This window comes from Dendrobium catenatum, unplaced genomic scaffold, assembly GCF_001605985.2.
Source record: "Dendrobium catenatum unplaced genomic scaffold, ASM160598v2 fragScaff_scaffold_313, whole genome shotgun sequence".
In the NCBI taxonomy this organism is placed as follows: Eukaryota; Viridiplantae; Streptophyta; class Magnoliopsida; order Asparagales; family Orchidaceae; genus Dendrobium; species Dendrobium catenatum.
This window is the reverse complement of record NW_021318775.1, coordinates 3,052,020-3,071,046: the sequence shown is the minus strand read 5'-3', so window position 1 is coordinate 3,071,046 and position 19,027 is coordinate 3,052,020. Positions and strand designations below refer to the sequence as shown.

The 19,027-nt window shown below is 34.4% G+C and overlaps 1 protein-coding gene across 1 annotated transcript in view; it reads left to right on the top strand.

The window, feature by feature from the left end:
* Positions 1–19,027, top strand: part of LOC110106269 (ribonuclease D) — a 71,183-nt gene that overhangs the window by 12,500 nt on the left and 39,656 nt on the right. The window contains exon 2 of the mRNA XM_028693508.1: positions 8,012–8,160. Coding sequence (XP_028549341.1) covers positions 8,012–8,160 — 149 coding nt within the window. The remainder of the gene's footprint in view (positions 1–8,011; positions 8,161–19,027) is intronic.

Sequence of the window (19,027 nt, the reverse complement as noted above, 5' to 3'; positions counted from 1 at the left end):
TATATATTATTTACTCATTAGTATATACAAAATTTATTATTTTATGTTTACGCAATTTTTTGATTTTGAGGCTTACGCCTCAAAACGCCTTAAGGTTTACGCCTCGCCTCACGAACGAAAAACGCCTCAATACCCGAATACGCAATTTTAAACGTTGGAAGGGGTTATACCTTAGCAAGTGGACTGGCGACGAAGGGAAATGTACAAAAGTATACTTTTTTTTAGGAATTCCCTTTTTTTTCTCTTTATATATATCTATTGATATTAATAATATATTATTAATACAATAATTAATATAATCATAGTAATAATTATTTCCTATTAAGTAATAATAATAAAAGATTACCTTAATCCACTTGTTTTATTTGAGTTGAGATTGGGTATGGTTTGGGTTCAATGGTTAAGAGGGCTGCGGCTTGGGGAGAATAAGAAGAAATGACTGGCAGAGGTCAAGGTCAGTCGCAGGAGCTAATGTGGGTCAGATGGCTTTGGCGGCTTGAGAAAGGAAATGGTCGGCCAGGTCAAGGGCTTTGGTTGGGATCGAATGGCTAGGGCTAAGATGATGAAAGAAGGCGACGAGGGGCGATTCTGAGTTAGATCGGATGGCTATGGTTTGGCTTGGATCGTCAGTTGGAAGTTCAAGGTGGAGAAGTTCGGTTAGAGAGCAGATCGGGATCTATGCGTTTGTGGTTTCGGCTCAAGGAAGAGGTGACGGGGAAGGCTAGGGCTTGACGGTTTTGGAGTCAGACTGCTGCGCCTATCATGGAGATCGGTCGCAGACTGAAGCTTGGTTTGAAGGCCAATTTCTCGCTACTAGGGAAGAGAAAGATTGGAGGCATAGGTGAGGCGTTGGCTAGGAATAGATTGGATGAGATGGGGAAGAGCAATGATTGGGATTGGAGTTTTCGCTTGTGAGCTGGGTGAATTTGGTAGGTGCTTTCAGATGGGAATGCGGGAAAAGAAGAGGCTTAAGGTGTCGTTTTCCTGGTTTTTAACGACGAGGGTGGGTAGATGTCGCAGGTTTTGCACAAGATTTGTGGGAGGCGACACAAGCAGCGCCAAATACACAGATATTTCAGTGGAAATTTAGGCAAGATCTACGTAGATTTCAATAGGTGTGGATATATTTTTCATTTGATTTTTGTATATGCTTTGGAGGTCAACAGTATGTTCCCAAAACTGGGAGTTAGTTGTAGATTCTCTTTTGGAGATAGTGGCTTATGTTCTTATGCTTGCTAGCCCATTGGTGTTGGTCACTTTGTCACTTGCTGATATTATTTTGGGCTTCCAAAGTTTGTGCCACGACTCTGATTATATAGTTTTAGTGTTTAATAATCAAAATTTCAAAACTTATATAGGCAATACTAAGTAATTTCACCCTCATTTTGCGAGAACTTTAAGATTTTGTTCTAGGTTTCCCTTAGGTTCAATCTCTATGGTTGATTACCTCTCCTGATGACAACAACGTACTTTCAATTAAGGTTATTTGTTAGAAGCTACATGCTTATTGTATGGAGTAGTAGTTTGGTGTATGGTTGAGAAATTTACTATCATGAACTAAAATTTACTGGTGGGGAAATTATGGTAAACCAGATCAAGATCTCATGACTTCATTGTCTTGAATTGTTATTAACCCTAATTTTCTTAGTCAATGGAGGTAGTCAACCCAAACTGATTGAATAATCCACATCAATGGTTATTGGTTACTTCATCCAAGAGGATTTTATAAACCTAGGTGGATAATTATCCAAGGGGATGAATTTAAGTTGACCTTAGCTAGCAGTTGATTTTATGCTCGATCAATTGTATCCTATGCATTGTTTAAAATTACGCAATATGAGGCTTGCCTTAGCATGATTCAAGTGAAAAATGCCTCGAGGCTTATGCCTCGAGCTTTTTTTTATGACACTTATGCCTCATCTGGGCTGAGGCGTGCCTCACCTCACTGGCATGAGGCATACACCTCTCTCTATTTATATATGTTTTTTATTTAAAACTTCGATAAATCCTATACAAAGGCCCTAAAAGAATCACCCCTTCTTGCACTCCCAAGCCACCACAACTTCCTCTCAACTTCCTCAACCTTAAGACCATCTCCTTCGCCTTAGCCACAACCGTCTTAGCCATTGCTGGGGATCACTTGAAATTCACACATCACCACCATCTTCTCTAAAAGTTTTGGAGTATTATTCTTATCTTTATGTTGATGACAAACATTTATGAAAGCGGAAGATGACTGAAATAAAAAAGAAGAAGTAGATTGAGAGGTATTAGACCCTAAAGGATGAGACAGGGGGGAGACCAATTTGTTATAACGACTCAAACACAATTCCCTTACTAATGACAGTTCATATGATTTTTGAGTTGTTGGCAATTACTTCAATTTTCATTAGTAATTAAATGTAGATGAGTAGGGAACTAATAAAGAAGAAATTTAAAACTAAACTTGATGTTATATGATACGTTTATGCAATTTATATATTTTATGTTATTTTTCTCCGGTAATATTTGAATTTCAATTCTAGTTCACAAAATTCATTACTAACCACTTTACATCTTATGCAATTTTTGGTTTCATATGTATATAAATTTATTACTTTATAGTTCAATAGAAAGTTAATATGTCATTTTTAACATATTATTTGGGCATTATAAAAAAATTACTTTTAACTTTTATTTTCACTTTGCACAATTTTTAGATTTTGAGACTTACGCCTCAAAATGCCTTGAGGCTACACCTCACCTCACGAATAAAAAACGACTAAATACCCAATTGCGCAATTTTAAACCTTGATCATATAATTCATTATTTAGGACTTTTAAGCTATTATAAAACTTTTGGGCTTTGAACATGATTATAATTTAGTATTGTTATTTTAAGGCGAAACTATTTGGTCAAAGGCTCTGGTCAGTATCGTTTACCTATGGTGTTATTTGATGACAAAACTATCAGTTAGATTAGGGGTATCAATTTCGGGTCATGGATTGGGTTCAGATTGAACCCGTAAATGACCCGACATTTTTAAATGGGTCGAAAACTCTAACCCGAACCCGAAATTTCCATGTTAGGTTCGAGTCGGGTTATTGAGTCGTGTCAAATATTGACACCCCTCGGTTAGATGACATGTGCCTTGTTTTTATTAGTGAGGGATCATTTGAAAATGAATTATAGTGATATGCTTGACATGATATTAGATCTTTGTGAGCTGATGTTATTTCCAATTTATCACCCTTGACAAATGCTTGTGAGGGGTGGATGGATTTTATTTTAAGTTTATGGGATTAATTTCACTTTAAATATTTTGAATTTTTACAAATACAACAACAACAACATCAAGCTTTTATCCAACTATATGGTGTTAGCTAAATAAATTCTTTTTCTCTATTGTGTCTAGTTAAGAGTCAAATTCTCATTTAAATCTAATAAAGAAAGGTCATTTTTAATATTTTTTAACCAAGTCTTTTGAAGTCTACCTCTATCTTTCTTAACATAAGTCAAATCTAATACATTTACTTTCCTAACCGAGTCATCGGAAGGACGTTGTTGTTTTATGTGACCAAACCATCTAAGTTGACTCTCTCTAATCTTATCTTCCACTGGAGCTACTCTAACCTGTTCACATATATGCTCATTTCGTATCCTATTTTCAAGAGTAAAGCTACTCATCCACCTGAGCATCCTCATCTCTGCAACAATTAACTTAATATCATGATTCTCTTTTAATGGATAACATTCTGCACCATAAAACATTACTGATCTCACCACCATCTTATAGAATTTTCCCTTAAATTTGAGGGGGACTTTTCTATCACACAACAAGCCCGATGCATTCCTCCACTTTAACCATCCTATTTAAATTCTACTAATAATATCCCCATCTATTTCTCCATCACTTTGAACAATAGACCCAAGAAATCTAAAACTTGTACTCTTATTAATGACTTGATCTCTCAAAGTCACAATCCCCCCACTAGATCTATTGTTACTAAAATTATACACCATATATTTAGGTTTAGCTCTACTCTAACACAAGCCTTTAGACTCTAAAGTTGACCTCCATAATTCAAGTTTACCTTCAACTCTCTCTAGTCTTATCAATAAGAAGAATTTCATCAACGAAAAGCATACACCAGGGTACAACCTCTTGCAAATGTCTCGTGAGAACATCTATGATTAAATAAAAAATATATGGGTTTAAGGCCGATCCTTGATGTAATCCAATTGAAATAGGAAAAATACTTAGTCAAACCACCTTGTGTTTGAACACAAGTAACATCTCTTGCATACATATCCTTAATGACTTAAATATAAACATTATGAACCTTTGTTTTTCGAGAATTCTCCGTAGTACTTCTCTTGGAACTTTATCATATGCTTTCTCTAAATCAGTAAATATCATATGTAGATGCTCATTATTCTCTCTATACCTCTCCATCAAACCTCTCAATAAATGTACAACTTCTATAGTAGACCTACCCGACATAAATCCAAATTGATTTTGAGAAACATTAGTATCATGCCACAACCTATGCTCCATAACTCTCCCATAGTTTTAAAGTATGACACATTAATTTAATTCCTCTAGAATTCACACAATTTTGTGCATCATCTTTATTTTTAAAAATAGAAATCAATACAATCATTCACTTCTCATCCATCATCTTTTTAGTCTTCAAAATAATATTAAAAATTTAGTAAACCAAGAAATTCTTTCATCTCCTAAGCATTTCCACATGTCTATTGGAATATCATCTGATCCAATAATTTTTCTGCACTCCGTTTTCTTTAAATCCTCTCTAACCTCAGTTTTATTAATACGCCGATAAAAATGAAAATCTTTATTTTCATTTAGGATGCTAAGGTCACTAAAGTCAATCGCATTCTTACAATATTCATTAAAATATCTCACCCATCTTTGTTGAATATTCTCTTATAATAAAAACATGCACTTTTTTATCTACATCCTTAATACACTTCACTTGAACTAAATATTACAACTATCTCTTTGTTTGGCTAACTTATATATATATATATATATATATATATATCGTCCTCCTTAGTATCTAATCTATTATATAAATTATTAAAAGCAAAAATATTTTCATTGTATATGCTTTCTTAGACTCCTTACGAGCCTTTTTATATATTTCTCAATTTTCATAATTTTTACATCTAAATTAATTTTTATAATAATTATTCTTTTTTTTATCTTTTATTGCATATTTCGATTCCACTGCCAACTATTTTCACCATAAGGAGCTTTTTTTCTTTGATACTCCAAGCACGTCTTTTACAACGTTCTCAATATCATTAGCTACTTTTTTCCACTTAGCATTAGCTTCCTTATGCTCAAACAAAATCTTAAAATCTAGAATCTTACTTTTAAAAGTATTTTTGTGAATATTCTTTAAATGCCCCCATCTAATCCTAAAATAATACTTTATTTTTTGTCCCTTCATCTTAAAGTCCAAAATTAATAAGAGATGTTGGGTACATAAATTTTCAATCGGAATAACTTTACAATCTTTGTAATCTAAATGATTTCTTTTTCTTATAAAAAATAATTAATATGAGTTTTATTATATCCACTCTTATAAGTGATGAGATGCTCATATCTTTTATTAAATAAGGTACTAGCAAGTACGAAATCATAAGCTAAAGAAAAATTTAATATGGTCTTATTATCTTCATTAGTTGCTCCAAACCTATAGCCATCATGAATGCTTTTAAAATCTTCCTTTTTACCAACATGTCAATTTAAATCTCCTAAAATAAAAACTCTTTCTTCAAGAGGTATTTTTTATATTAATTCTTCTAAGCCTTTCCAAAATTTTAATTTTAAACACATATCTAAACCTACTTGTAATCTTAGTATCAATAACAATCTTTAAAGTTATAATTCTATTAATTTTTACAATATTATCTTTCAAATTCTTATATAATCGCACCTATACCATTTCTAGTACGACTCCAATCAGAATTCTATAGCTTAAATCCTAAACTATCAATCTCCTTAGCCTTCTCTCCAATTCATTTAGTTTCCTGAATGCATAAAATATGTATATTCCTATGAATCATAATATCTATTAATTCAATTAATTTGTCTGTAAGAGAACCTATATTCCAGGTTCCTATCATAATTTTAATTTCATGAAATAGCTTTTTGCCCTCATCCATCCATGATGTGGGAACCCTTGCCTATTTAACACTGCACTTGGGCACCGGTTCAGCGGCCTTTGCACACTCATCGTTGTATTCATGCCATACACCGTGTCGCTTCTAGGAAACACCCTAGCATTAACACAATGCATTAAATGATTCATGTCATGATTATTCGATAAGTTTTTTGTTAGCTGTCGACTACCTTATATAACCCTAAATTTTTCTCATCTAGACTTGAGACCTGGCAACAATAGTGTTAGAATTTTTACAAATATTGGATTTAAATTTTTTATCAAAATTTCAAGCCCTAAACACTTAGCTTAGGAATTTGGGGGCATTTTAAAAAATCATATTTCCCTCCGATTGAAATTTTTTATCAACATGGCTATCATTGGGATTAAAGTATTGTCATCTCCGACCTTTACGAGGAGGATTAGACTTGAAATGTGAGACCTTCGATCATGCTTTGTAGGTAAGGAGACTTGCTTGCGAAGCATCATAAAAGACTAGAGCTTTAAGTTATATTTAAAAGTGAGTTTATGAACTTTTCAAAATAATTGCTCATTTTCAAAAGGTGTTGCCTAATTTTAGGAGCAGGGTGAATTCTAATTTCTTGTAGTCTGCGCAATATTCTCAACCTTACACTAAACTAATATTTTTAGTCTTCCCTCATAATTTTTGAACCTTTCAGTCGTTTAACATGTTTGTCAGAGTGCATGTGGATAAATTTATTTTTTTTAAGAGGAGTTTGCAAATTTCAAAATGATGATAGACTTTTTAGAGTAATTGCACTTAGGGGTGTAAGTGAGTCAAAGCTGATTCGCGAGCAAGTTCGGGCTCGGCTCGATAAATGACTTGTTTCATACTATATCACATGACGTTGTGTCAATTGCTCGTCATTCTCGTCATGCTTGGTCAAATTAGTCGCGAGACTCATGGAGCTCAACAAATATGTCAATTGTATCTTACCCTTGAACACAATGACGAATATTAATCTCAGCAGGTTTCTAATTTTGATTGGAGCATCAGAGTATTGACTTTCTCATGGATAAAAGATTCTATGCTCTTTATACTAGAAGGGGCAAAAATTAGAAGAAAATATATCGGCGCTCACCTTTATTCACTAGGCTTCATGATAGACAATCTAGAATGCTTTGTATCTTTCTCTGTGCTGTTATATTTTCTTTTTTTCTCTAGTAATTATTTTTAATTGCCTTTATTGTACTCCTAACATTATCTAGTTTATTTATTCTGCTTCAAATGAAGTGCATGCTCGACAACCTATTACAAGCTTGTTTGTTTAGCTAGGTAAAGAAGCATCAACCTGCTTTAACCCAGTTGTTAGAGCTTTTTACTAAGTGTATTGTTCAGCTTACATCCCTATCGTACACTTCTAGATCTCAAGAACATTGCTCCTTAGGCTGCCTAGTGTGTTGTAAATAATTTGTATGGGAATGTTTTGTTGTTTCTGTGTGCTTTCTTGTCCAATTGCTTCTCATTCCTTTTTCTTGTTTTGCTGGATGATTGATAATCAGTTACTGGCCAATGCTGATAAATTTATTCCATTTCTAGAGCTCAATTGGCTGTAGTTCAATCGTGTTTCAGACTCCTTAAGTGTCTTGAGAATGAAATGTACAATTTAGAGATTTTCAGTTTCTTTTATTAGATTATTATTTTTTTTTTCAAACTTGGTTTTTGGCAAGCAAATGATCTACTATTCCTTCACTCTGTATTATAATTTTCCATTAAAAAAAAAAAATTTCCATAAAATGTTTTCTGGGCCTGTTCATAGCTTATTCTGAGTCGTCATTACCTAATATTGTGGATTTCTTGCAAATGGAACTTCAGAAGATGCTACAGTTCCAGTCCACATTGTTACGCATGCTTCACAACTTCCTTCAGAATTTCTGAACCCTTCAGCCGACAGTCAGCTGGTTGTTGGCTTTGATTGTGAAGGCATTGATCTTTGTCGTGCTGGAGGTCTTTGCCTAATGCAGGTAAACTATCCTTCTGTTTTTAAGTTTAATTCATTACAAGGAATATGGCTCTAACAATGAACTGAAAACAATTGCAAGCATCTATGAATTTCACCTTCAATGTGCCACATTTATCTGAGTGGGTTTTGATGATAGGTGCAATTCATCACAAAACAGTTTGTGCTATAGGGATCAAATGAGGAATTTTGCCCATATTGAGTTGACTATAAATTACATGTCTTGCTTGAAATTTTCTTTTGGCCATTCAAAGGTCATCCTTTGAATGGTCTTATGACAATTATTTGTGCCGGCTTTATGGATTATTATTATCCATTCATTCCTGTTTGTTGTTGCATAGGATTTTAAACCCATTGTGGGAAAATCTTATTATTTTACTTTGTTCATATTACCTTCAATTCATTCCTACTAGTGCTTCATGAGATTTTAAGCTTATTGTGAGTAAAATTTTCATACAATTTATATCCATGTTACTTTTAGTCTAAGCTTTAAATTTATTAACACTTAGTCACAATTTTTATGTACTTGTGATATAGGGTATAATTTGTTTGCTATATTTGAGTGTCCAACCATTTTAATCTATTTTTCTCCGCGTTATCTTCTATAGATCCCAATCTCATTGTCTCTTTGATAGAACCATTCTTCAATATATTCTAGTTTTGGGGCACATCAATCTTAATATTCTTACTTCTGCATGCTTAATTTAGTTATTAATGATTTTTTAGCTTAATTTGGTTTTTAATGATTTTTTATTTCATAAAACTCGGATCCATTCAATGAGTTTTCGTTATATTCTTTGTTGCATGATTATACTGAGAGACTTCTCTTTTTTAACCTAGTTTGAAATTTAAAAGATACATACTCATTTATATTTATAGATTAAGTTTTCATGATATTCTTATATCACATCATAATGATTTGATGCTTTTGTATTCTAACCACCAAATCTACAACAACAACTACAAGCCTTTTATCGCACTACGTGGGATCGACTACTTGAATCCTTTTTTTCATTCTCTTCTTAAAAGTCAAATTTTCATTTAAATCTAATAAAAAAAACTATGATGCACATATACGGACATGGCAGCATGGATACAACACGACACGGATACATGACACATAATATATTAAAAATATAGGACTTAGAAATGGGTTGGACACGACATTATAACTTTTATATTTTAAAAATATTGTATAAAAATTGAATAAGTATAATATTAAAAATAATTTAGAAATAATAAATCATTTAACTAGAATCTGTGATTAAAATGATTAATATTAGGATGTTGAGAGTTGGACGTTGATGCCTTATATCAGGCAATGAGAGAGAAGATGATAATATTGTTGAGAGTCAGACATCGAAGTTATGCAGTAAGCATCACATGTCAATGTTGAGAGGGTGTCTGTCATCGAAGTTGAGAGGGCACTGGTTGTCAATGTTAAGAAAACGTTGGACAAAGACGAGCTGTCAAGTTGTGGGTGTAGAAATTGCAAGCATTTTGCATCAATTTCAAAACAATGTCCTTCTTTAATGTTGATATAGTTTGAAATGTCGATGCTGTAACGATGTTAGACGTCGATGTTGAGATAACATCGAGTATTGTTGTGAAACCAAAGTCTCAACCACAAAAAAAAAAATGAAAATGAGAATATTCAATGAATAAAATATTAATTGTGGATATGATATAAGAAATTTAGTTTTTATATTTTAAATAAATACAAATTTAAATACAAGAAACTATATTTAAAAAATTCATAAAATATTTAAGACACGCGTGTCGGACTTGAGTGTCTAATTTGTATTTAATATTTTTTTAATCAAACACATTTTAGGTGTGTCCGACACGTGTTGAAAGAGTGTCGGATGCGTGTCGTGTCGGATATATCTCAAATAATGAATACCTCTTTGAGGAGAAGTGTTAGTGCATCATAGAAAAAAAGTCATTTTTAATAATTTCTATCAACTTTTTTTAGGTATATCTCTACCTTTCTTTACATAGGTCAGCTCTAATACATTTACTCTCCTAATCGGGTCATTGCAAGACGGATATTTTATGTGACCAAATCATTTAAAGCGGTGCTCTCTAATCTTATTTATCATTGGAGCTAGTCCAACCTTTTCATGTATATACTCATTTTGCATTGTCTCTAAGTGAAAGCCACTCATGCACTATACTGTTGACGTAATTTTGTGTCTACCCAGCCTCGATTGAGCCGATTCGAACCCGACTAGGCTCGATCGCGCTCGATCAACTTGATGGAGCACTGTCGAGTAAAATTTAACTCAAATTGGACTTCAACTTAATAAAATTAAATTCAATTTCTTCAAACTTAAATTAAATTAATTGAAATTGACCTAAATCGATCGAACTGACCCTAAATCGGTTAAAATCGAACTCAATCAGGCCTTGTTGAACCAAATTCTACGCTGATTAAAGTTTGATTTTGTAAAATTAGCTTGATTGGACCCAAATTGACCCAAATCAGTTCGGGTCGAATCCAATTCGAGCTCAATTTTAGCTAAATTGACTTTTAAAATCAGTCTCTGCATCCAATGGCCCAGATTTCTCCATTTTCTTAAATTTTGCCGCTGTTATCCCGTTAGATCTTCATTTCGGCGGGCAGTTGTAACAAGGAGATCGTAGAAATCCCTTATCCTACCGCAAAGAAATCTCTATCTTGCAGTAGATTCACTTGAGTAGGGATGGTCTCATTTCGACGCATGGAGAAAGTGGAGATAACATGAGGAAGAGAAGATATATTCCCATTGGATTTAATCCTTTCTGCGTGTGTTCTCTCAAGACAGGGCGAGAGAAAGAGGTAGAGAGCGGAATCCCTAGTTCACATACAACCTCCCAGGCTGTCCACGCCTGGCAATTCCATCCGGACCTTTCCATTCGTGCGGACGTCCCAACCGACCTCGTCTAGGTCACCCGTCGAGCTTTCTAGGAGCTCCGCCTCTCGTAGTCGCTGGAACATCCATTAAGGGAAGTGGATCTAGAGGATGTATCTATTGAAGGTAAAGTCCAATGTCCACTTAGAAATCAAAAGCTTGAAGACCCCCCCCCCCCCACAAGTAGAGTCTGTAATAAAATTTGACTGGTTGTATATGACAGACAACTCAGCTGACAAATTTTATTGTTATAACTGGGACATTATTATATTTTTGCGCTAGTTAATTTACATTCTCAAGCATCTATTGATTGTTTACTTGGTGCATAATAAGAGCATGCTTTTTCATAAGTTTTTTCTCTTATTTTGCTTGAGGGTGTGGCATGAACTTTTGATACGGTGATAAAATTAAGATTTCTACCTGTTAAAAATGTAAACATCCTAAAATCAATTTAGGCTTCATGATCTTCAAATAAAAAGAAAATTGCATGGCTCCAAAAATGAAAATGATTATGCATAGCCCAGTGAGTCTCATATAAAACAGCCTTCATTTAGGATCAGGTAACAAAAAATCTACATTTGTGAGTCAACATTCTACATACCACTCATGGTCAGACATCTTGGCCTAAAAGTCAAGTTGTAAGCCCTACTTTCTAAATAAAAACAGTCTCTCTACTCTTCATGTGCATTGAGATTGGAAATCATGATTTTAAAAACGATTAGGTGGGTTTAGCTTGTAACTGTTTTTAGGTAGGGCAATAAATCCAGAAGTTGGATTGGCTATGCCTCATGTGAGGTGTAGTTTGTAAGTCCCTTTGCACTCCGTTAAACTTAGGTTTGAGATACTACCTTTTAGTAGTCCTCACCTTAGTTATAGGGATCGAGACAATGGTTGATTCTAATCACCATACAGGTTCTTATCTTCCAAGCAATTCCTCCAACATGTGTTGTTGGAATGTAAGCCCCAACATTCTAATCAAAATGTCAACTCAAATAAAAATTAGATTATGAAATGTAAAGTTCAATATAGGATAGTCCGAGCACCTCTTAGATTTCTCAGAATCAAGTGCTCCTACTTTACCTCCTTTTCCTCTCATTCTAAAATCTGATTTCAAGTTGATCCTCCCTCTTCCTTGAAATTCCTAAAGGACAAAACCCTTTAAAATATTCAAACCGTTCGAGGACAACAAAATTTCTCCAACATGTACCTGCAACACTTAACTTAATTTTATGCTTCTCTTTTAATAGCTAACATTCTGCGCCATAAAGCATTACAGGTCTCACCACTATCTTATAAAAATTTCCTTTAAGTTTGAGGGGGTACTTTTCTATCACATAACTAGCCTGAAGTATTCCTCCACTTCAATCGTTTAACTTGAATATTGCGATCAATTCCCATCTATTTCAGCATTGCTCTAAACAATAGACCCGAGTTATCTCAAACGTTTACTCTTTTTAATGACGCGGTCACCCAATATGATAATCATACCACCAATTCTATTACTACTAAAATTGCATTTCATATATTGAATTTTAGTTCTACTCAAACAAAAACATTTAGACTCTAAGGTTAACATCTATAATTTAAGTTTTTCTTCAACTGCCTCTCTATCTTATCAACAAGAAGAATTGCATGCAAACACCCAGGTGCATCCTCTTGCAAATATCTAGGAAGAACATCTATGACTAAAACAAAAAGATTTTGGCTTAATGTTGATCCTTGATGTAATCCAACTAAAATAGGAAAATACTCGGTTAAATCATCTTGTGTTTGAACACAAGTAATAACTTATGTATATATCCTTAATGATTTGAATATAAGTATTATCAACTTATTTCATTTCTTTAACTCTCCAGAGTACTTCTTTTGGAACTTTATTATATGTTTTCTCTAAATTAATAAATATCATCGTAGATTCTCCTTACACTCTATATTTCTTCATTAAGCCTCTCAATAAATATAAAGCTCCCACAGTAGATCTACTCTACATAAATTTAAATTGATTTTGAAAAATATTACTTTTACGTCATAACCTTTTTTTGATTACTCTCCCATAATATTTGACATATTAAATTAATTCCTCTACAATTTGCACACTCTTATGCATCACCTTTATTATTAAAAATAGGAATCAACACACTTCACTTTTTTGGTATATTTTTAAAGTTCAAAATAATATTAAAAAGTTCAGTAAGGCAAGAAATTCCTTGATCTCCTAAGCATTTTCACACTTCTATTAGAATATCATAAGGTACTACTGCTTTTTCACACTTCATTTTATTTAAAATTTCTCCAACTTCGATTTTACTAATATGACGATAAAAATAAAAATCTCTATTTTCATATAGGATGCTAAGATAACTAAAGTCAATCATATTCTTACAACCTTCGTTGAAACATTTATTAAAACATCTCATCTACCTATGTTGAATATCCTCTTTTAATTTTTTTTTTGTTGATGTTCATCCTTAATGCACTTCACTTGAATTAAGTCATTACTTCTATCTTTTTACTTAGCTAACTTGTGCTGCCTTCTTGTCAAATTTTGCATTAGAGAAATCGTGATTTGATCCTTCAAAATCAACAAAATAGAGGGCGGAGATGAGGTTTTTTAATTTTCGTTTTTTGGTTTCTTGTATGCGTCCGAGGGAGAAGTCCGGGAGCTTCATTTTCTTCATCTACTCACTCCGACAAGCTTGAGACGGCAGAGGCAACGTCTAGAGCGCTTTGGACAGCAAGCTCATGCTTTATCTTTTTCCTTCACATTGTTTTTGAAGGAAAGAACATTACAGATTGTATCGTTGCTTCGATGAGGTAAAATTTTAAAAACTTAGGAAACACCCTAGATCTCTAAGCCTTGATGTGTGGTTGACGCTCCAAAACTCTTAGGATCCTAGAAAACTTGCATTTTTTAATTTCTAAAACCCAAGAAGAAAATCCTCTCCGCAAAATAGTGAAAATCAAGTGATTTCCACTTGTTTGCTCTCATGTGAGAGGCCAAGAATTTTGATGGACGTTGGATTGGTGTCCAACATTTTCCAAATGCATGAAGTGTCATTCATATTACAATTCTTCATCAAACCCTTGGCAAAATTTTGTTAATTGATCATAACTTGAATGGCAACGTGTAGGATTTCACACATGCATCATGCATAACTTTCCTAGCAAATCGTAAGTTAAGACAATTAATTTAGAAATTTTGGATATTTGCATTGTTAGCATGTGTATCTTCTCTTAAATTTGTTGAGTGCTTAAAATGAATTCAATTAATTTTTGAGAGTTTACAAGCATATGGTGGGGTCATTCATGAACCTTAAAGTTTGTTCTCCTAACCCAAGTTGAATAAATGAACATCTCTCTTTGGACACCCAAAAATTTAAAGAACTTGTGACTCTCTCATATTTGCAAATCTACATGCACTCTCTCATATTTGCCTAACATAAATTAGGCAGATAATTATGCATCATTGAATACTAAATTCAATGATTGCTTCCTGATTTGTAGCCCTAAAACTATAATTCATTTCTCCTTTCTATGGGATCCAAAAGTCCTAGAAAATCTTCTAACATTAGCCCAAAAGCTCTAGGCCGCCTCTTATTTCCCTCAATCTTAAAGTTGTAGGAAATTTTCTCATTTAGCTCCAAAGCAGTAAGCTTCATTTTATTCTCTTTAGCTCCAAAACTAATGGGAATTTCCCTCAAAATTCTCTCTTCCCTTAGCCTAAAAGCTACTAGATTCCTTCTGCCCTTAGCCCCAAAGCTTTGGGTATTCCGTTATCTTCATTCTCTTAATCTCCAATTAAGTGAATGTTCTTTAGCCTTAGGCTATTGGACCCAAATCCAATAGGAGTTTCTCCCTCTTTGGCCTCAAAGCCAAAGTCTATTTATTTGGCCCAAATAAATGGATAATCTCTCCTCCACTCAGACCCAAACTCTGAGCTCCTTTTATTTAACAAAACAAATGATATCATCATTTCATGACAACTAAAACATGACCTTTAGATGTCCTTTAGGAGTTTCCTTATGTTGAAATTTATCTTGCCCTATTGGTTAATTTCATGAAGTCCTAAGTTAAACCCTTACATAAGGAGCTCTTTCCAAATGAACCAGCATGTCTATGGATGATAGCTAGGGACCTTTGATGAAATATACAATTCACCTGTGAGCAGGAACAGAGAATTCGTAGTGGACACAACTATTTTATAAGGAAGAATAAGGGGCTCGTATTAAACAAAACAGCTTGCCTATGGGCGACAATAGGGGATTCATAGCGAAGAATATCGTTAGTTACAAGCAAGAGCAAGATCTCGTAATGTCTATCGAACACAAATTTCCTACAAGTTAAATGACATGATAATTTGAAGGTGACGAAATAAGCTAAATAATCTCCCATAAACTATAACTAAAATCTATATTGCACTTTCATGCCACTGGATCTGCAACACTCATATAAGTGGACATAAGGTGTTTCTCGAACTTCAAATGAAACTTTAGGCAAACTTTAGCAACAATCACTTGTGCAAATAATTATATTTAAATATTTTAAAATCTCCCCCTCATGCATTAAAACATAAGCCCATAAACTTAAATGTGACTCATCAAAAAGCATGCACGCTAATTTTAAAAGAATACTTTTATACCCTGCATGTGCTCCGACAAACGTGCTAAATTTGTAAACACAAATATTTGAGAATATTGTGCAGGGTGAGGTTTAAATGTTCACTAATATAAAATTCTATTTAAAAAAAACACACATATTTTCCAATCGTCATACAAAATTCCTAATTTTAAGGTCTTAGAATGCTGCGCGGGTCAAACATTTAAGTCCAATCATTCTTCTTGAAAGGACATGAGTCGGCACGACTTGAATTAATAAGAAAATACTTAATTATAAATCCACCATGATATTTAATATTAAAGTTCACATTAGGCTTTAAATGCTCTTTAAATGAAACTCATTATAAAGATATAAGCTCTCGGTTTTAGTGTTCACATAATAATCAATAATCAAACCTGATCCTATGTTAGCAGGCGAGTAGAGTAAAAAATGTTCAGATAATTAAATATATTAAACATTTTATTATTGACGATGGTCATGTTGAAAGTTAATCTCAATCGGAGGGGTCTATACCTTTTAAATGCTTCAAAATATCTACAAAATATTTATATTTTCAAATGATAACCATGTCACCCTGATGATGATCACGTTGAATGTTAATCTAAATTGGAGGGATTTAAATTTCCAAGTTTCACCAGAACTCTAAAGTTTAATATCTATTTATCATTTTTAAAATTAAAATTAATTACCTACAACTTTGGTGACGGAGATGAACTCAAGAATAACTCTAGCTCACAAAGAACAAATGTCCAGACGAGAATATCACTTAAAGTTATTCGTGTACTGTTTGAGTACATCTAAGTTTCTCAGAATCAAGTACTCTTTATTCCTCTTTTTCCTTCCATTAAAAAATTGATTTAAAATTATTTCAGTCTTCTCTGAAATTCCTAAAGATAAAATTTTTAATAAACATTTCTCATAAATAATGTAAAATTTTAGCCAATATTTTGATGAAAAGATGCCAATCACTATTTTAATCAAAAGTTTTGTAAGAGACAAATTCTTGAGATATAATTAATCATAAGGCCTTGCCCTTATGGGCAACTTATACCCTAGACTAAAATAAATCTTATTTAATCAAATATATTTGTTGACATATATTTTCACATCGATGAAATTCCAGCCCGGATCGAGTCGACTCGAGCCCGACTAGGCTCGATAGTGCTCGATCCATTCAATTGAACGCGGTCGAAGAGAAATCAGACCCCAATTTGTTGAAATTAAATTTTAATTTCATCAGATTAGTCTCGTTTAAATTAAATTAAATTAAATTAAATTTGGATCAAATTAAATCAAACTCAATCGAGCTTCGTCGAGTCAAATTCGACGTAATTCGATGACGATTCAAGTTCAATTTTGCAAAATTGACTTGATCAGCCTTAATCGAGTGCGAATCAGCTCAAATCTGTTCGAATCGAGTCCAATTTGGGCTCAAGATTAGCCCAATTGACTCTTCCAAATCAGTCATTGCATCCAACGGCTAGGATTAATCCTGATTTTCAAATTTTGTGACCGTTATTCGTCAAACTTCGATTCCCGCGGGCGGCTACAGCAGAGAGATCGCATATATCTCTTATCTCTTGTGGCAGAAATCTCATCCTGCTGCAAATACTCGAGATAGCATGGGCATCCCGCATGCTTGTCCGTTACATATACTGCGGGAGACGAGGGGGAGCAGGATTCCTTTTCTCGGCTTGTGCTGTCCATCCCGAAAAGAGAGAGCAAGAAAAGTAGAGAGTCAGAGAGGGAGAGCAGCGGGAGTCCAGTCCAGGAGGAACTCCTTCCCGCATCCAGAGCTTGTTCGCGAGACCCTCCCCCCTTTTCGTGACTTCCCAGCCATGTAGAAACGAGGTTCGATCCCATCTGGACCTTCGGACGAGCTTAACAGAGGTCTGTCCTGCCTCATTCGCTTGATCCCCTTCGTAGCCATCAACCTGCAGGCGATAACCGAGCAGGATCCTAGGCCGATCTCGTCCAGGCCTTCAGCCGAAACTCCAACGAAGCCCCATTTCCCTTGTTGCATTATCCTGAGCTGCAAGACCTCTTTCAAGACCAATGCAACCTTTTTTTGTTGTAACTACTGAAGGTGGAAGGCTTCTTCACCTTCCTCTTTTGATCCCGACGACCTCGAGGAAACAAAGAGGCTGTCGGAGGTTCCCAAACAACAAGAGAAGTCTTCTAAACCTCCCAAATAGTGGTTTGGAAGCTTGGGAACACCTTGGACAGCAGCGGCGACCTCCAGAGTACCTTGGACAGCGACTTGGATCTTAGACAGTAGTTAAAACTTGGACAGGAGCTTGAACAATAGTTAGAACTTGGATAGGAGTTTGGACAGCAGTTAGAACTTGGACAGGAGCTTGGACAACAATTTGGAGCGCTTGGACAGCCCGGGTGTGTTAAAATCCTTAAACTTAGTGAAACCTAGGGTGCCCCAAGGCCAATTGATGTGTGTTTGACGCCCCCAAGCCTTAGGTCCTTAGAAACTTCAATTTTTTCTCTCCCAAAATCCCTTGACGGCTGTCCTCTTTGTAAAACAGCGAAAATTTAGTTGTTATTAGTTGTTGGTTCTCGGTGAGAATCCGGAGAGGATGTTAATGCTTGTAGGAGTATTGGATTTATGTCTAATGCTTCTCAAGTGTATGTTTTAGCATTCATGTTGTTTTCCAAACCATCACCGACCAATAACCATAGGCTAGGTGATATTTTCTCATTCCAAGATGAATGTTGAGGTGTAGATTTCTTTGCATCATAAGGCATGTTTTCCCATTTGATTAAATGCCATAATGAAATTTACACAAAATTTGGGTTTTCATATTTGCCAATCTATATATTCTCCATGGCTTTCATGAATGCGCAAAATGTATTTAGCTAAATTTTAAATCTATGGCACACTTGCTGTAGGATTTCATATGAATCTTGATGTAGACAAAGGGGGGGTCAACACTAGTCCAAAATAAATTAAATTTTGGCTTCCCTTGAGTCTAGTAGTTCATTATATTTGAGCTAAACTTTTAGTTCATTTATGAGCTGGACTTTAGTTCATTTATTGAACTAAGGGTTAGCTCATTATGAGCTAATATTTTAGTTCATTTATTATCCTATATTAAATGTACTTTTTATGTTTTTTATGTTTTTAATTATGAAAGTCTCTTGGAATTCCAAACCGGCTTTTGGAATTCCAAGAAATGTCTTTTCCCATGAGGTGACTCATTGGTTTCCTCATGGCTTTTAGTATTTTGTGTTTGCCTCTTAGGATCTCACGGCTGGCTCCTTATTCCGTGACCGTCCCTCGTTTCCTGTGGCCGTGGCTCTCGGTCCGTGCGGTTCCCCTCGTCTCCCGTGGCTGTCTCCTTGGTTCCT